General features: G+C 39.1%; 1 protein-coding gene across 1 annotated transcript in view; it reads left to right on the forward strand.

Annotated features, from left to right (window-relative positions):
• LOC117328208 (E3 ubiquitin-protein ligase listerin-like) overlaps positions 1–19,056 on the forward strand; it is a 46,351-nt gene that overhangs the window by 19,212 nt on the left and 8,083 nt on the right. Inside the window, exons 10-26 of the mRNA XM_033885650.1 lie at positions 776–1,444; positions 1,861–2,086; positions 2,576–2,727; positions 3,000–3,081; positions 3,566–3,716; positions 4,596–4,740; positions 4,960–5,229; positions 5,931–6,049; positions 7,794–7,898; positions 8,173–8,315; positions 8,426–8,579; positions 9,284–9,428; positions 11,345–11,549; positions 11,845–12,076; positions 14,261–14,332; positions 14,531–14,717; positions 15,135–15,291. Coding sequence (XP_033741541.1) covers positions 776–1,444; positions 1,861–2,086; positions 2,576–2,727; positions 3,000–3,081; positions 3,566–3,716; positions 4,596–4,740; positions 4,960–5,229; positions 5,931–6,049; positions 7,794–7,898; positions 8,173–8,315; positions 8,426–8,579; positions 9,284–9,428; positions 11,345–11,549; positions 11,845–12,076; positions 14,261–14,332; positions 14,531–14,717; positions 15,135–15,291 — 3,214 coding nt within the window. The remainder of the gene's footprint in view (positions 1–775; positions 1,445–1,860; positions 2,087–2,575; positions 2,728–2,999; positions 3,082–3,565; positions 3,717–4,595; positions 4,741–4,959; positions 5,230–5,930; positions 6,050–7,793; positions 7,899–8,172; positions 8,316–8,425; positions 8,580–9,283; positions 9,429–11,344; positions 11,550–11,844; positions 12,077–14,260; positions 14,333–14,530; positions 14,718–15,134; positions 15,292–19,056) is intronic.

Raw genomic sequence — 19,056 nt, forward strand, 5'->3', positions numbered from 1 at the left:
AATATGGTCGATTATAATTCACAGTGACATACCTGTATATACAAATATTGTAGATTATAATTTACAGTGAAATACTTGTATATACAAATATTGTAGATTATAATTCACAGTGACATACCTGTATATACAAATATGGTAGATTATAATTCACAGTGACATACCTGTATAAATAAATATGGTAGATTATAATTCACAGTGAAATACTTGTATATACAAATATTGTAGATTATAGTTTCACAGTGACATACCCGTATATACAAATATGGTACTTTATAGTTTCACAGTGACATACCTGTATGTACAAGTATGGTAGATTATAATTCACAGTGAAATACTTGTATATACAAATATTGTAGATTATAATTCACAGTGACATACCTGTATATATAAATATGGTAGATTATAATTCACAGTGAAATACTTGTATGTACAAATATTGTAGATTATAGTTTCACAGTGACATACCTGTATGTACAAATATTGTAGATTATAGTTTCACAGTGACATACCTGTATGTACAAATATGGTAGATAATAGTTTCACAATGGCATACCTGTATGTACAAATATGGTAGATAATAGTTTCACAATGGCATTCCTGTATGTACAAATATGGAAGTTTGTAGTTTCAGTAACATACCTGTATGTACAAATATGGAAGTTTATAGTTTCACAGAGACATACCTGTATGTGCAGTGTAATTTTGTTTGATATGAACTGTTTTCAGGATGAATATTTATATAACTGTATAAAATGTATATTTCCCTGTACTACAGGTACTACCTGTGGTTCTGACATCACTACTCGACAGCAGCTCAACCCTCCACAGATCACCCCTCTACAGTCTAATGGGCAGTGCCTTCTCCAGCCTAGAAGTGTCAGCTGGTGCTGTGATGGACGAGTTCTGGACAGAGTTAGGGAATGGTATACTGGAGAGATTAGTCAGTGTAGACATCGAGGACAGTAAGTTTGTCGAGAGGTGTATACATCTAGTCAGATGTCTCGTGTATCCTAAAATAGGCAACAAAAACAAAACAGAAAAGGTGAAGTTTTCCTTCGGTATAGAGCAGGACCAAATAGCAACTGAAGGGGAGAGAACTCTGCTGTCAACAGGGGCTGCTCACCTGGTACAGAGAATAACTCTCAAGGCCTTCCGAATGGCAAGAGAGACCCACACTGTACACTGTTTACATCTGTTTACATCACTGGTTGAGTTGGATCCTTCACAGAACACGATACAGAAGGTGATTGAGGAGTGTGAAGGCCATGTGGCCGACCAGCAATCACACTCGTCGTACTTTGTATTCAGTGTGTGTATACCCTGGTTACAGGAAGTGATGTCATCAGAGACGGCTGACCCACGACAATTGCTATCAGTGATATGTACATTTATGCCTCTCCTGGAGTCTGACTCCATAACAAAGTTATTACAGCAGCTTTGTCAGGTATGTACACAGCCAAACATCTACACTGTACTATAACCCAAAGACAGTGAATGATTATACAGGTGTATGTAACCAGGAAGTATTCAAATCTAATTAATAAAGATGGACATTTAATTATATCTCAAATTGATATCAACATTTTACAAAACTAGACACATTCTGTTGAATGGCTTCTTACGCAGACAACTGACTGAGCTCAGGGCACTTTGACATTTCATTTTAGTATGAGACCATTCAATGTTACAGTGGGAGTGTTAAATCATTATTTACTGTCTAATCTATTACATTGATCCATTTATAGTTTATTTGTCCTTTTACCTTTGACAATATGTCACTGGGAAATGTTCGCGGGGACCTCGGTGAAAACATCAGGTGTTTATCGTTATTGGGCTTTCATTTGAAATTGTACACAACAGATGGAGCTTAGTTTTGGAGCATTCCACCACCTCTTGGAGAAGATGATGCCCCTACAAGCCCAGTTTTCCAGTGTCAACACCTGGCTACAGGGTCCCACATTCCACAGCAAAGTAGTTACCATTACAACGGAGGTGTGTGAACGGAGCATGACCATGGAGATGGCTGACAACTGTGAAATACAGAAGGGCTGGAGTGTGATATCCCTAGTACTGGGGCAACAGGCCAGTAAGTGATCAAAGTTGTCAGATATACAGGTAAATATCAGCTGGTGAAGATTTATAAGGTCAAATGGTAAATGTATAAGGTGTAATGGTAAAGGCCAGGTAACAGGTAAAAGTCGCCAGGTGTAAAGGTAAAAATCACCAGATGTAAAGGTAAAAGTCGCCAGGTGTAACAGTAAACTAGGTGTAACAGTAAAGGTCGTCAGGTGTAATGGTAAAGGTAGCTAGGTGAAATGGTAAAGGTTGTCAGGTGTAACATTAAAGGTCGTCGGGTGTAATGGTAAAGGTTGTCAGGTGTAACGATAAAGGGCATTGGGTGTAATGGTAAAGGTTGTCAGGTGTAACAGTACAGGTCATCGGGTGTAACAGTAAAGGTTATCGGGTGTAACAGTAAAGGTCATCAGGTGTAACAGTACAGGTCATCGGGTGTAACAGTAAAGGTCATCAGGTGTAACGATAAAGGTCCTGATAAGAGATATTCCTTCCATTACAGACTGCATACTGAACAGTGACTTGATCCAGGAGATTCTCCAGACGGTGCACCGATCCCTTCTGGTCCTCAAAAACAGCAGAGACACACACAAGGCAGATATTGCCATCAAGTTTGTGGCCAAGGCTACTCACAGCTTCTTCCTCAATTCCAAGGTAAACTGAACAATGGGCTGTCCAGGCAGTTACTGGATGTCTTAATGATTCTACAGGTACATTGATACTGGATGTCCTAATGATTCTACAGGTATATACAGGTACATGTCAGATTAATTAAAGATGAGGAGGCATCATTTATGCAGGTATCTCAAATGATTGTTTAAGAATAAATGAGACTCACATTGATATTAGTAGTTATATTAACAGGTGATTTACTTAACTGTGAAATTTGTTTTCTGATTTTGAAATAAAATTGATAATAATTACAGAGTTGTCTGTCCTTGCCATCGGCTACTGACCTCCTCCTGGCTCTGTTCTCGGTATCTCTCGACAACAATTGGGATGTCACAGGTACGTGGTTTTCAGATTATGGAAATTTTCCTTTAAACAGGTGTTAGTTATTTACTTAAACAGAGTGTGACTTTATCGCTTTTAAAGACATGGTGCGACTCTCAACACTAAAGTTGATAGGTGAGTAATGTTCTACCTGAAAATCTGTACCTTAAAGTTTTTCTGGGTGTTTATCATAGTTCAATTTTGTCCTAAATGACTAAAAGGTGGTCACCACCGAAGCAAGTTAAGTATGGCCTGTATCCCTACAGTAATTTAATTTCACCTTTAAACTGTTGATACTCTGTTACATATAGATGATAGATCTACCGTTAGCTTTACTGGCTTTATTAATAGTAATAAAAGTGTTAGGTTTGTCCGTGAAGAAGTGCTACACATGCTTCAGTCAAGGTCAAAGTCAAGGTGAAAGGCATGGTAACTTAGATATTCAGTACTATTCACTTGTGGTTTAACGAATTGCTCATTGTTTAACAATGTTATACAGGTGAGACTGTACAGGAGTGTAAGGTTGTGTGGACGGAGGGTCTAGCCACCATTGTCAGACAGACTGGCGGACTGCTACACGACCAAAGTGTACTCAAGAAAGCAGTTTCAATGGTAAAAGCCAGACTTACTAAAGTGACCTGTATACCACAGTAAGTAAACATCCCATTATCTATATAGGCTACAGACGCTAGAAACTTATATACAGTCATTATATATAATAAGGTATAAGTACATGTAATCAGATGATCGTTTAGGTGATGGACTTCTTTATAAAAGATATTTATAGGAAGATCATGTATTTTTAAATCATCTGACCTGAAGGGTCAAGATTACTTATTACCATCATGTGTCATCCAGCCTCTGCATTCCTGTCATGCTGTGCATAAAATCTTAACATTTCTTTTCAAGTTCCACCAGAGGGATTTATTTCAAACTTTCCTTGAATGATCATGAGATGGTCCAGATCAAGTGTTGTTATGTTTTTGGATCAATCCAAAATCCAAAATCCAAGATGGCGGCTATGGCCGCCATCTTGAAAAACATTTCAAACTTATTCACTACTTTTATTGGTGCCATTGAGCAAATCTTCGATGGGGATGTTAAAGAAAAAAGCTGAAAAAGTGATATTTTTCAGCCTCGTCAAAACTTCGACATGGCAGCTATGGCAGCAATTTTTAAAACATGAATGTGCAATAATAAGTTTCCTGAACAACACCTATTTCAAACTTATTATTGAGATTCACTTCTCAAGTTCCACTAGTGGGATTCAGCTCAAACTTTCCTGAAATGATCCTAAGATGGTCCTAACCAAGTGTTATTTTTTGGGTCAGTCTGATATCTAAGAAGGCCATCATGGCTGCCATTTTGTAAAACGTGGTTTAAACTTCTTCACTTTTATATGTAGGATTTAGCAAAAGCTTGTCAAAAATGATACCAAGATGTTTCTGACTCGTATGATATCCGAGGTTTAATACAGTGGACTGGTATGATATCTCAGGTTTAACACATTGATTGGTATGACATTCCAGGTTTGATACTTTGGAGGATCAGGTCCAATTGTTGCTGTCTGTTGTCAAAGACAACTTACCAGAGTGTGAGAAGGGAGACAACCCCGTGCTGACAAGTGTGATGAGGGTGCTGTTCACACGGGTACAACCAGACACCACCAGGGAGGTGAGACCTATTGTCATGTTACATATTTCAGAGAAATTACTATCTTTTTGTGACATACAAAATTAAGTACAGAACAGCATATATCTAGTAATTTCTGACCTTATAGTCCAGAGATTGTATAACAATGGTTTAGTAACATAAGAAAAGGAAGTTAAACGGTAGGTGATGAATTTTTGATTTTAATTAACATCAATTCTGTTATATTTGGTTCCTTTCCAGGTTATGGAGCATGTACTGGTGTCTGGTGATTATGCTTTTGGTGACACCTCCTTCGGGGAGGGAACAGATGTTGTCGCCTCTCCGTACCAAACCCTTCACAATACCCGCCTCCTGTCACTCACCAGACATATCACCATGGATACCAAGACACAAACACTTGGGTTGGAGTCCTTGGATGAAGAGACACTATCAGACCTGGAACTAGACGTGTTACTGGACAGTCTGTATGGAGAACAGATCCTCCGTGTGTTGATAGACATTGGTCACAAGGTACTTCAGACAACTCATCCTCACAAATATTTCATACAGCGCATATATATATATATATATATATAAGTTAAAAAGTTTAAGGTGAACCTTACGGACGAAAAATATGCATTTAAAAAGAATAAAAAACACGACACAGCAGCTAGCGCTTTCGTCACGTCTAGGTGATTTCAGGGCACCATTGGTTAGAATGGATGATTTCTCACATTTTCCTACCTGTTCAATCTTATAGCTTGTGATACAGATGCATTCTTATGATACATGTAATATGGTTGATAGACTAGAATTACATGTAATTATATCCAGGGAACACTCTGGACTGAAATATTTACCCCGATTTTCCAGAATTATCACACTTTATTTCTCCAAATGGTAGTAATAATTGCATGCTCTTTGTCTGTGGATCGCGTGCTTTCTGGGTATATGCTATTTCAATATGAGAAGACTGATAAAAGCATTCACAATCAAGTCGGGATGGATATCATGATTACTAATTATACCCCTAGAACAAAGCTAGGGGGGGGGGTCTGTTTGACCCCAGACCCCCCAGGTGCTTGGTGCCTAGGGATCATGCTCACGGTACAAATATCCCCCTCTCATGAAATTCATGGGGGTATTTATCCCATACCAATTTGAACCCAGGGTGATCCCTGTATAAGTCTTGTATGTCAAGTTAAACGAACAACAACTCCTTCTTTGTTTAGGGGCCTGATTTAGAGATGTTTGCTGCAGCTGTACGGAGACTTGAGTCTGCTCTACCCAAACTAGTCCAGCAATGTATACAGTCGGACAGAAGCATACTGGTTAACAAGGCTATGTCAAGGTAGATATCTACAAAAAGAGTTGTACTTTGGAGACTTTGATTTTAGTCTATCATCTGGTGATGGTGGGCCTATCATCTGGTAATGGTGACCTATCATCTGTTAATGGTGACCTATCATCTGGTGATGTTGGGCTATGTAAACCACTCTTCATCCATGGTCTGATGTCCATCGTCCGTGGTAAATATTTTTCTTTTAGCTATTTTTCTGAAAGTTCTTAGATCTTTCTCAAATTTTGTATGTCAGTTTCCCTTGCTGTTGCTGAGAGGTCCTGAACAATGTTCTCAAACTTCATATGTAGGTTTCCCTTGGTCTGTAGTTGTGCCTGTGCAATTTTAAATGTGATTGGAAAAACAAAACAAAAATTGTTTAGGCAGACATTGGATTTTAGCACTTGAAATTTGTTGCTTTTTATCCTTGAGAAATACTTGAATCATGGTTTTTGTGAAAACGGAAATGATGGGTCTTTCTCAGATTCCATATGTAGGTTGGCCCCTACTTGTGCATGCTGTTTTTGAAATTTGTTAATGCTATTTCTAAAAAAAGGCACTTCTTAGGTTTTCTTAGACTTTTTTCTTAGGAAAAGTAAGGAAGAGAGCAGTTTTACAAGAAACCAATAAAGATTATTCTATAGAACCATTTAAGATAATTATAGAAACATTTAAGATAATTATAGAAACATTTAAGATAATTATAGAACCATTTAAAATCATTCTATAGAACCATTTAAGATCATTTTATAGAACCATTTAAGATCATTCTATAGAACCTTTTAAGATCATTTTATAGAACCATTTAAGATCATTCTATATAACCATTTAAGATCATTATAGAACTAATTAAGATCATTATAGAACCATTTAAGATCATTCTATAGAACCATTTAAGATAATTATAGAACCATTTTAAATCATTATATAGAGCTATTTAAGATTATTCTATAGAACCAATAAAGATCATTCTATAGAACCAATGAAGATCATTATAGAACTAATTAAGATCATTATAGAACTAATTAAGATCATTCTATGGAACCAATAAAGATTATTCTATAGAACCAATAAAGATCATTCTATAGAACCAATAAAGATAATTATAGAACCAATGAAGATCATTATAGAACCAATGAAGATTATTATAGAACTAATTAAGATAATTATAGAACCAATGAAGATCATTATAGAACCAATAAAGATCATTATAGAACCAATGAAGATCATTATAGAACCAATGAAGATCATTCTATAGAACCAATGAAGATCATTATAGAACCAATCAAGATCATTCTATAGAACCAATGAAGATCATTATAGAACCAATGAAGATCATTATAGAACCAATAAAGATCATTATAGAACCAATAGAGATCATTTAAAAGGATGCCAAGATTTTTCTGGAATCTCTTGCTACATCACCTGGTTTAATGGTCCATGTGTTTATGCCTTGTTGTGACATCCATTCATCAACTTCCTCAAACTGTCTGGATGGATTTTGACAAAATTTGGTTTTGCAGCATTCTTATGTGAAAGGGAAGCCATTTTGTATAAATAGAGGGAAGAAAGATGGGGTCCAGAGGACTTGGTATTGAACCTTTAAAATGTTCTTTTGTTCAGATTAATGGATTTGGATGAAATTTGTGTTTGCCATGTTGTTTTTTGTAGGGAAATAAAAATAAAGTTTAAAAATCCTTCATCTTCTGTTCAGAGGAATACGACATCTTGTGCTTTAATACTTCTGGTGTTGTAGATGTGAGACCGGACCGTGGTTGTGGGGTATGACCCTTCATCATCTGTTAAACCTTCTGTCTGAAGACACCAAATTTACACTGGAACTAGGCAACCTTCTTGACAGGTAGGTTTGACAATTGATATACAGCTGTTTAATGGCCTGCATTGATTATTGATATACAGCTGTTTAATGGTCTGTATTGATTATTGATATACAGCTGTTTAATGGTCTATTGATTATTGATATACAGCTGTTTAATGGTCTGTATTGATTATTGATATACAGCTGTTTAATGGTCTATTGATTATTGATATACAGCTGTTTAATGGTCTGTATTGGTGATTGATATAAACCTGTTTAATGGCCTTTTTGATAAAGCTGGTACCTTTGTTGCTAGGTGTGCTGAGCTGGACACAGGTCACGTCCACCTGTTGGAGAGTGTGGGTGAACACCTGACCAGAGCAGACTCTATGACTCTTTGTGAGATCCTGGTGGCCAGACTCATCAGCTGTCCCCTGGAGGATGCCAGGCTAATCAGCGGTCAGTATTCTCTGTTTTATTATGGAATCTATACTGGTCAGTTATCAATATCTGATAATTCAGTAATAAAGCTTTTTGATGGAAAGCTAAGTGTTTATTTACTGTTATAGGTGGCTTTGGTACTCTGGCGGCTGTGACGAGTGTGTTGCCGGCGGTGATACAGGAAGAGAACTTTGTACCTTCTTGTCTAGACTTGGTACACGGCACCCTGGGACAGCTGATGAGCTGGAAGGAGGAGGATGACACCTTCCTCTTGTTTGGAAGGTTGGTAAATCTACAAGTTCAAGGTCACATATCTAGGTCAGGTTTACTAACACTGTCATTAAATGGTCAGGTGATATGCTGATGTGTCATCGAATATGGTCATGTGTTGTGTGATATTACTATGTGTCATGTGATATGGTCATATGTTGTGTAATATTACCATGTGTCATCGAATATGGTCATGTGTTGTGTAATATTACCATGTGTCATGTGATATGGTCATGTGTTGTGTAATATTACCATGTGTCATGTGATATGGTCATATGTTGTGTAATATTACCATGTGTCATGTGATATGGTCATATGTTGTGTAATATTACCATGTGTCATGTGATATGGTCATATGTTGTGTGATATTACCATGTGTCATGTGATATGGTCATATGTTGTTTGATATTACCATATGTTATTTGATATGTGACCAGGGTAGAGACACAGGTCAAATTGTAGTACATCGGATGACGGTTTGATCCTCAAATATCGCAGACATCTCTGGAATGTTTTTATGTCACAGAAAAATTCAGAGTATATGTTTTACAAACATTTAGACTAATGACTGTAATTTATATATGGGTAAGTATTGAGTGGTGCATAGTTGTGTTTTTGACAAAATACAGGTTCAATGGTTTTGGATAATTATTTACCACAAATTGTTTCAGATCGTTATTTAGTATTGATGTTGATATAAACCTGTCATTCTACAGTGACCTTGGAGAGGCAGCCCCAGGCTTGGTGCTGGTAAATGCTGAAGTAGCCAAATTTCTTACCCTGGTGGTGAAGTATTTCTACAAACACCTGACTGACCGAGAGTGGGATTTCATCATGTGTAGCATGGTCTCTATGGTACAGGTACGAATAAATTAGCTCCAGACAATATTGCTTTTGTCCACCATCTGATGATTGTGGGCTATTCAAATCATTCTTTGTCCATGGTCCATCCAACCATTATCGTCATCTTTGTTATTACTATTTAGTACTAGATGGATATTTCTCACATATGTAAAACTTGCAACGAATTGGCTCCAAATGTAAATCCAGATATCATTGTAAATCTTATGCCTGATCTCCTTTTAAATATTATATTGCATGGCTCCGACAACAATACCGATTCCTCAAACAAAAACATTTTTGACTTTGTATTTGATTATTGCTTTACCACTTTCCCTCTATCCTCACCCTTCCTCTCCACCTCATCTTCTTTATGTTATGGAATGTATGTGTGCGTGAGAGAGCGTGTGTTATGATTACGTCTTGTACATACTGTATTGTTTTATGTGTTGAGGAGAGCATCTCGTAGCCCTAGGGCTGTTTGTGATCCTCATTAAACAAATAAAGAATTAGAACATATGTAGGTTCTCCTTGGTTCCATTTGACAGCCATCTTTGATTTTGACAGTTTAAGTTTCACTATTTTTGAGAAGTACTCATTACAAGAGAATAGGCAGCCATTCTTAATTTTGATTGTTAAATTTTATTATCTCCATTTCTTAAGATGTACCGAAGTTAAGGAAAAGGGCTTATATAGGCATTAGCCTGTTGCCCAATACCATTAAACTCTTCATGAAATAAAAAAGAAGGTAAAAGTAGGAAGAATATCTGTCTTTCATGGAAATAATAAAGAAAATATGTCTCTCAAACTTCATCAGTAGGTTCTCTTGGTCCTGAGTTGTGCCCATTCAATTTTGAGACTCAATGGCTGCCTGGCAGTCATCTGGGATTTTGATGGTTGAAGTTTGTTCAGAAGTACTGGAAGGATATTTGTCAAACTTTGTATTGAGTTTGCTCTTGGTCTTGTGCACATTAAATTTTGAGAACGATCAGGAAAACAATTTGGATTTTGACAATTGAAGTGTTCGTTGTTGCTACATCTCGTGAAGTACTAGAAGGATATCTCTCAAACTTGATGTGTAAGTTTCCCTTGATCCCTAGTTATGAGCATTCACATATTGTACATATAGGATCCTCTTCTTGTATATAGAAAAGATCAGTCCTACATAGAACCAATAAAGATCATTCACTGATGGGTGCCAAGCTTCCTTGTTCTCTTGTTGTCTTTTATTATAGTGGATTAGGGACTATCAATTTATCCGAATAATTGCTGGTAGATATATAGAGGTTATACAACGAGTGGTTGTTGGATATGGAATTTATTTCACACGAGTAAGTTATTTTTTAAAAGTTACAAAAGACACGAGCTTTAGCGAGTGTTTTTTGCAACTTTTAAAAAATAACTTACTCGTGTGAAATAAATTCCATATCCAACAATTTCGAGTCATGTGACCTGTTTCTACCACAATAATATCGGCTTGAATCAAAGGGAAACGTGGCCAAGTATAATTTCGCGTATGCAAATAAAGTGTACCGGTGACGTCCGGGACCCGGTGATGTGACGTCATTAGATTATTGATGACGTCAATAACAATTGCAGCTTGGGTCAAAGTTCACCGTGTTAGCCAATCAAAATGCGTACAGAGTTTATACCACGTGTGGTATAAACAGATTGTTAATCAACAGCTGTAATGATTAACTGATGGTCTGAGAGTTGAATAACACAGGGTATTGTGGTAGAAACAGCTATATGCCACCTCTAGAATGTTATATTGATAAGTGTTTTGAGGTTCATTGATGATACAAGTAGCAGGATGAGCTGTAACAACAAAATCAGTTGTTTATTTAGTAGTTTTTACAAGTTTATTAAAAGATGATGTCTGTACAGACATTAAACTTGGATTTTTTAATTTAACAAATTTTTTTTTTGGTTTACAGAGTATTGATGAGAGTAAATCTGGGTTACTTAGATCATGTGCAACACAGAGGTACACGGTGGGAGTGTGTCGTCTGCTCCACCAGGTGGCGCTTAGTCTACAGACGGTAGAGGATACGTATCCACCTAACCTCATCACAGAGTGGCAGGAGTTCTTCAGTGAGAGTGCCTACAGTACCATGTTGCCTCTCTTTGTCAGAATCATAGGTTTGTCTATACCAAAGATTTGTTCTCAGATTAAATGACCTCATCATCTTGTTGGTTGTATGATCAACTCATTTGTAGGGATGTAAATTCTCGAAACAAAACATGACTACTCTGTGTTCTTTGGGCTCACATAAGTGACGTAATTGTCTCACTTCTTGAAAATTAGTGTAGAAATAACTTCACCTAACAGTATCCTACTTATCATAGCAACTATAGTCTGTCTTTGATCCAAGTACATGAGTGTCACAGAGTTACATTACCTTGATCATAGGTGTTGTATGTATGTGTGTGACAGGTGAGGAGAAAACAACAGGTAGTACCTACCAAGTGTTACTGAGAGCCATGGGATCCTGTCTGGCTCTGTGTCCAAAACAACAGATCCTCACCCACCACTTACCTCCCCTGTTAGTGGCCGGTGAAGCCTCTCCATTGCCTGACAGTCTCCAGACTCTGATGAATCATTTATGTCCTCTGCTGACTCATAAAGACAGAGCCATCCAGATCACAGCATTCCATCTGCTGACACGGTGAGTCATAAATACAGATCACAGCATTCCTCTGCTGACACGGTGAGTCATAAATACAGATCACAGCATTCCTCTGCTGACACGGTGAGTCATAAATATAGATCACAGCATTCCTCTGCTGACACGGTGAGTCATAAATACCGATCACAGTATTCCTCTGTTGATTTGATAAGTCATAAATACAGATCACAGCATTCCTCTGTTGACACGGTGAGTCATAAATACTGATCACAGTATTCCTCTGTTGACATGGTAAGTCATAAATACCGATCACAGTATTCCATCTGTTGACACGGTGAGTCATAAATACAGATCACAGCATTCCTCTGTTGACATGGTAAGTCATAAATACAGATCACAGCATTCCTCTGTTGACATGGTAAGTCATAAATACAGATCACAGTATTCCTCTGTTGACATGGTAAGTCATAAATACAGATCACAGCATTCCTCTGTTGACATGGTAAGTCATAAATACAGATCACAGCATTCCTTTGTTGACACGGTGAGTCAATACCGATCACAGTATTCCTCTGCTGACATGGTAAGTCATTAATTACCGATCACAGTATTCCTCTGCTGACATGGTAAGTCATAAATACAGATCACAGTATTCCTCTGCTGACATGGTAAGTCATAAATACAGATCACAGTATTCCTCTGCTAACATGGTAAGTCATAAATACAGATCACAGTATTCCTCTGCTGACATGGTAAGTCATAAATACAGATCACAGTATTCCTCTGCTGACACGGTGAGTCATAAATACAAATCACAGCATTCCATCTGATGACACGGTGAGTCATAAATACAGATCACAGTATTCCTCTGCTGACATGGTAAGTCATAAATACAGATCACAGCATTCCTCTGTTGACATGGTAAGTCATAAATACAGATCACAGCATTCCTCTGTTGACATGGTAAGTCATAAATACAGATCACAGTATTCCTCTGTTGACATGGTAAGTCATAAATACAGATCACAGCATTCCTCTGCTGACATGGTAAGTCATAAATACCGATCACAGTATTCCTCTGTTGACATGGTAAGTCATAAATACCGATCACAGCATTCCTCTGCTGATTTGATAAGTCATAAATACAGATCACAGTATTCCTCTGTTGACATGGTAAGTCATAAATACCGATCACAGTATTCCTCTGTTGACATGGTAAGTCATAAATACCGATCACAGTATTCCTCTGTTGACATGGTAAGTCATAAATACCGATCACAGTATTCCTCTGTTGACATGGTAAGTCATAAATACAGATCACAGCATTCCTCTGTTGACATGGTAAGTCATAAATACAGATCACAGCATTCCTCTGTTGACATGGTAAGTCATAAATATAGATCACAGCATTCCTCTGTTGACACGGTGAGTCAATACAGATCACAGTATTCCTCTGTTGACATCGTAAGTCATAAATACCGATCACAGTATTCCTCTGCTGATTTGATAAGTCATAAATACAGATCACAGTATTCCTCTGCTGATTTGATAAGTCATAAATACAGATCACAGCATTCCTCTGTTGACATGGTAAGTCATAAATACAGATCACAGCATTCCTCTGTTGACACGGTAAGTCATAAATACAGATCACAGCATTCCTCTGTTGACATGGTAAGTCATAAATACAGATCACAGCATTCCTCTGTTGACATGGTAAGTCATAAATACAGATCACAGCATTCCTCTGCTGACATGGTAAGTCATAAATACCGATCACAGCATTCCTCTGCTGATTTGATAAGTCATAAATACAGATCACAGTATTCCTCTGTTGACATGGTAAGTCATAAATACTGATCACAGTATTCCTCTGTTGACATGGTAAGTCATAAATACCGATCACAGTATTCCTCTGTTGACATGGTAAGTCATAAATACAGATCACAGTATTCCTCTGCTGACATGGTGAGTCATAAATACAGATCCCATCTGCAAGACTGCACTCAGGATTCACTCTACAGATGTGGTCGTACAAAGTAGCTTGGATTTGTATTCTTTAAAATCTCTAACTTGTTTAATAGGTTAAAGTTCATCCCGATAGCGTAGCTTTATAGTGACCTTATTTCTCGTACAGTCAAATAAGACACTACGTTGATTGAGTAATTTAGAAAGGACAACATTACTATACAATGTATATAATAATACATGTTATACTTTCAGTGTGATGCCAGAGCTTCCCCAACATGACAAAGATGGCAAAGTCACAGAAGATGACAGTGAAGACACCAATAGGTACAAAATCTAATGTCTCATTTTCCAGTGAAGTGAAAGGGTAACATAGTTCTTATTAGGAACCCCAACCTGCTCAAAAAAACCCAGCACAATCTGCTGTAATATTTAATGTGTATATATTACCCAAATGATCCCCCCATTAGTTACCTTGATATAGGTAATTTCCTGTTGTATATAGCTGTATATATCTACTTATAGGAGTCCCCCAGCAGCTCTGATGAAGGTCTTGTCCAACTGTAATGTTGCCATGGAGATATTATTAGGGGAGGAGAAAGTGGATGCCAATGTAGAGTTAGTTCCTTACACGGATGAGTACCAATACACGTTAGCTTACCTCCTCACATGGAAACTTCTGCTAAGTCTCTTCACTTGCTGTCCTGCTGAGGTATGTACCTACAATGTCAAGGTCAGTCGAGGTTAGAATATTAACCTCTGTCATCACCATTATTTGTTGTGTATCATCATGGATGGTTTAGAGACAGGCCCTATAATTACACTATCTGGTGACCTCCCATGTGGTAACATATCTTGGTACTGTCATACACAAGTGAAGGAATATTGCCTGTGTAACTTAAAGCCACAGCATTCTTACATAGGACTGGTTTGGCCACAAATTTATCTACCAATATGGCAGTGAACAATGTACAGTTGATGATGGAGGGTCTGTCATACTTTCAGGAGGTATTTCTCAAGTTATTAATTGAAAACTCTTTAGTTGTCATTGAGAGCCATGGTATAACTGTTAGAGACCAGAATCAGTTTCTGCTGTCAATCCGTGACATAAACCTTTATACTACCACAGTTGAGACAGGAGTATGCTGGACACTTCAAGGACACTGGTCTGATTCGACAGCTGATGAGGTACCTCTTCTGTCTGATGCCAGAAAAAATACCAGTGGTCAGTGAAGATGGTCAGTCTGGAAGAGTTTTTGAGGTTACACCTGCTTTGAGAGTTACAGGTAAATAGAAAATATAGTAAATGACTCATGTCGCCAGACGTTACTGTACATTTATGTTTGCCCGCCTGTCTACCTCACTGTCCTTCTGTTAGAGCCAACATTTCTGTCATGTCCTCCAGACATTACTATAGATTTATGTTTGCCCACCTGCCTACCTCACTGTCCTTCTGTTAGAGCCAACATTTCTGTCATGTCCTCCAGACATTACTATAGATTTATGTTTGCCCACCTGCCTACCTCACTGTCCTTCTGTTAGAGCCAACATTTCTGTCATGTCCTCCAGACATTACTATAGATTTATGTTTGCCCACCTGCCTACCTCACTGTCCTTCTGTTAGAGCCAACATTTCTGTCATGTCCGCCAGACGTTATTGTAGATTTATGTTTGCCCACCTGTCTACCTCACTGTCCTTCTGTTAGAGCCAACATTTCTGTCATGTCCGACAGACGTTACTGTAGATTTATGTTTGCCCGCCTGTCTACAGACCTCACTGTCCTTCTGTTAGAGCCAACATTTCTGTCATGTCCGTGAGACGTCACTATAGATTTATGTTTGCCCGCCTGCCTACCTCACTGTCCTTCTGTTAGAGCCAACATTTCTGTCATGTCCGTGAGACGTCACTATAGATTTATGTTTGCCCGCCTGCCTACCTCACTGTCCTTCTGTTAGAGCCAACATTTCTGTCATGTCCTCCAGACGTTACTGTAGATTTATGTTTGCCCGCCTGTCTACCTCACTGTCCTTCTGTTAGAGCCAACATTTCTGTCATGTTCGCCAGACGTTACTGTAGATTTATGTTTGCCCGCCTGTCTACCTCACTGTCCTTCTGTTAGAGCCAACATTTCTGTCATGACCACCAGACGTTAGAGCCAACATTTCTGTCATGTCCGCCAGACGTTACTATAGATTTATGTTTGCCCGCCTGTCTACCTCACTGTCCTTCTGTTAGAGCCAACATTTCTGTCATGTCCGTGAGACGTCACTATAGATTTATGTTTGCCCGCCTGCCTACCTCACTGTCCTTCTGTTAGAGCCAACATTTCTGTCATGTCCGCCAGACGTTATTGTAGATTTATGTTTGCCCGCCTGTCTACCTCACTGTCCTTCTGTTAGAGCCAACATTTCTGTCATGTCCTCCAGACATTACTATAGATTTATGTTTGCCCACCTGCCTACCTCACTGTCCTTCTGTTAGAGCCAACATTTCTGTCATGTCCTCCAGACATTACTATAGATTTATGTTTGCCCAGCCTGTCTACCTCACTGTCCTTCTGTTAGAGCCAACATTTCTGTCATGTCCGCCAGACGTTATTGTAGATTTATGTTTGCCCACCTGTCTACCTCACTGTCCTTCTGTTAGAGCCAACATTTCTGTCATGTCCGACAGACGTTACTGTAGATTTATGTTTGCCCGCCTGTCTACCTCACTGTCCTTCTGTTAGAGCCAACATTTCTGTCATGTCCGCCAGACATTACTGTAGATTTATGTTTGCCCGCCTGTCTACCTCACTGTCCTTCTGTTAGAGCCAACATTTCTGTCATGTCCGCCAGACATTACTATAGATTTATGTTTGCCCGCCTGTCTACCTCACTGTCCTTCTGTTAGAGCCAACATTTCTGTCATGTCCTCCAGACGTTACTGTAGATTTATGTTTGCCCACCTGTCTACCTCACTGTCCTTCTGTTAGAGCCAACATTTCTGTCATGTCCTCCAGACGTTACTATAGATTTATGTTTGCCCGCCTGTCTACCTCACTGTCGTTCTGTTAGAGCCAACATTTCTGTCATGTCCTCCAGACGTTACTGTAGATTTATGTTTGCCCGCCTGTCTACCTCACTGTCCTTCTGTTAGAGCCAACATTTCTGTCATGTCCTCCAGACGTTACTGTAGATTTATGTTTGCCCACCTGTCTACCTCACTGTCCTTCTGTTAGAGCCAACATTTCTGTCATGTCCTCCAGACGTTACTATAGATTTATGTTGGCCCACCTGTCTACCTCACTGTCGTTCTGTTAGAGCCAACATTTCTGTCATGTCCTCCAGACGTTATTGTAGATTTATGTTTGCCCACCTGTCTACCTCACTCTCCTTCTGTTAGAGCCAACATTTCTGTCATGTCCACCAGACGTTACTATAGATTTATGTTTGCCCGCCTGTCTACCTCACTGTCCTTCTGTTAGAGCCAACATTTCTGTCATGTCCGCCAGACGTTATTGTAGATTTATGTTTGCCCACCTGCCTACCTCACTGTCCTTCTGTTAGAGCCAACATTTCTGTCATGTCCTCCAGACATTACTGTAGATTTATGTTTGCCCGCCTGTCTACCTCACTGTCCTTCTGTTAGAGCCAACATTTCTGTCATGTCCTCCAGACATTACTGTAGATTTATGTTTGCCCACCTGCCTACCTCACTGTCCTTCTGTTAGAGCCAACATTTCTGTCATGTCCTCCAGACATTACTGTAGATTTATGTTTGCCCGCCTGTCTACCTCACTGTCCTTCTGTTAGAGCCAACATTTCTGTCATGACCGCCAGACGTTAGAGCCAACATTTACTGTAGATTTATGTTTGCCCACCTGCCTACCTCACTGTCCTTCTGTTAGAGCCAACATTTCTGTCATGTCCTCCAGACGTTACTATAGATTTATGTTTGCCCGCCTGTCTACCTCACTGTCCTTCTGTTAGAGCCAACATTTCTGTCATGTCCTCCAGACATTACTATAGATTTATGTTTGCCCGCCTGTCTACCTCACTGTCCTTCTGTTAGAGCCAACATTTCTGTCATGTCCTCCAGACATTACTGTAGATTTATGTTTGCCCGCCTGTCTACCTCACTGTCCTTCTGTTAGAGCCAACATTTCTGTCATGTCCGCCAGACGTTACTGTAGATTTATGTTTGCCCGCCTGTCTACCTCACTGTCCTTCTGTTAGAGCCAACATTTCTGTCATGACCGCCAGACATTACTGTAGATTTATGTTTGCCCACCTGTCCACCTCACTGTCCTTCTGTTAGAGCCAACATTTCTGTCATGTCCGCCAGACGTTATTGTAGATTTATGTTTGCCCGCCTGTCTACCTCACTGTCCTTCTGTTACTACAGTTAGAGCCAACATTTCTGTCATGTCCTCCAGACGTTATTGTAGATTTATGTTTGCCCGCCTGTCTACCTCACTGTCCTTCTGTTAGAGCCAACATTTCTGTCATGTCCACCAGACATTACTGTAGATTTATGTTTGCCCGCCTGTCCACCTCACTGTCCTTCTGTTAGAGCCAACATTTCTGTCATGTCCGCCAGACATAACTGTAGATTTATGTTTGCCCACCTGTCTACCTCACTGTCCTTCTGTTAGAGCCAACATTTCTGTCATGTCCTCCAGACATTACTGTAGATTTATGTTTGCCCACCTGTCTACCTCACTGTCCTTCTGTTAGAGCCAACATTTCTGTCATGTCCGCCAGACATTACTGTACATTTATGTTTGCCCACCTGTCTACCTCACTGTCCTTCTGTTAGAGCCAACATTTCTGTCATGTCCGCCAGACATTACTGTACATTTATGTTTGCCCACCTGTCTACCTCACTGTCCTTCTGTTAGAGCCAACATTTCTGTCATGTCCGCCAGACGTTACTGTAGATTTATGTTTGCCCGCCTGTCTACCTCACTGTCCTTCTGTTAGAGCCAACATTTCTGTCATGTCCTCCAGACATTACTATAGATTTATGTTTGCCCGCCTGTCTACAGACCTCACTGTCCTTCTGTTAG

This window comes from Pecten maximus, chromosome 5, assembly GCF_902652985.1.
Source record: "Pecten maximus chromosome 5, xPecMax1.1, whole genome shotgun sequence".
Classification (NCBI taxonomy): Eukaryota; Metazoa; Mollusca; class Bivalvia; order Pectinida; family Pectinidae; genus Pecten; species Pecten maximus.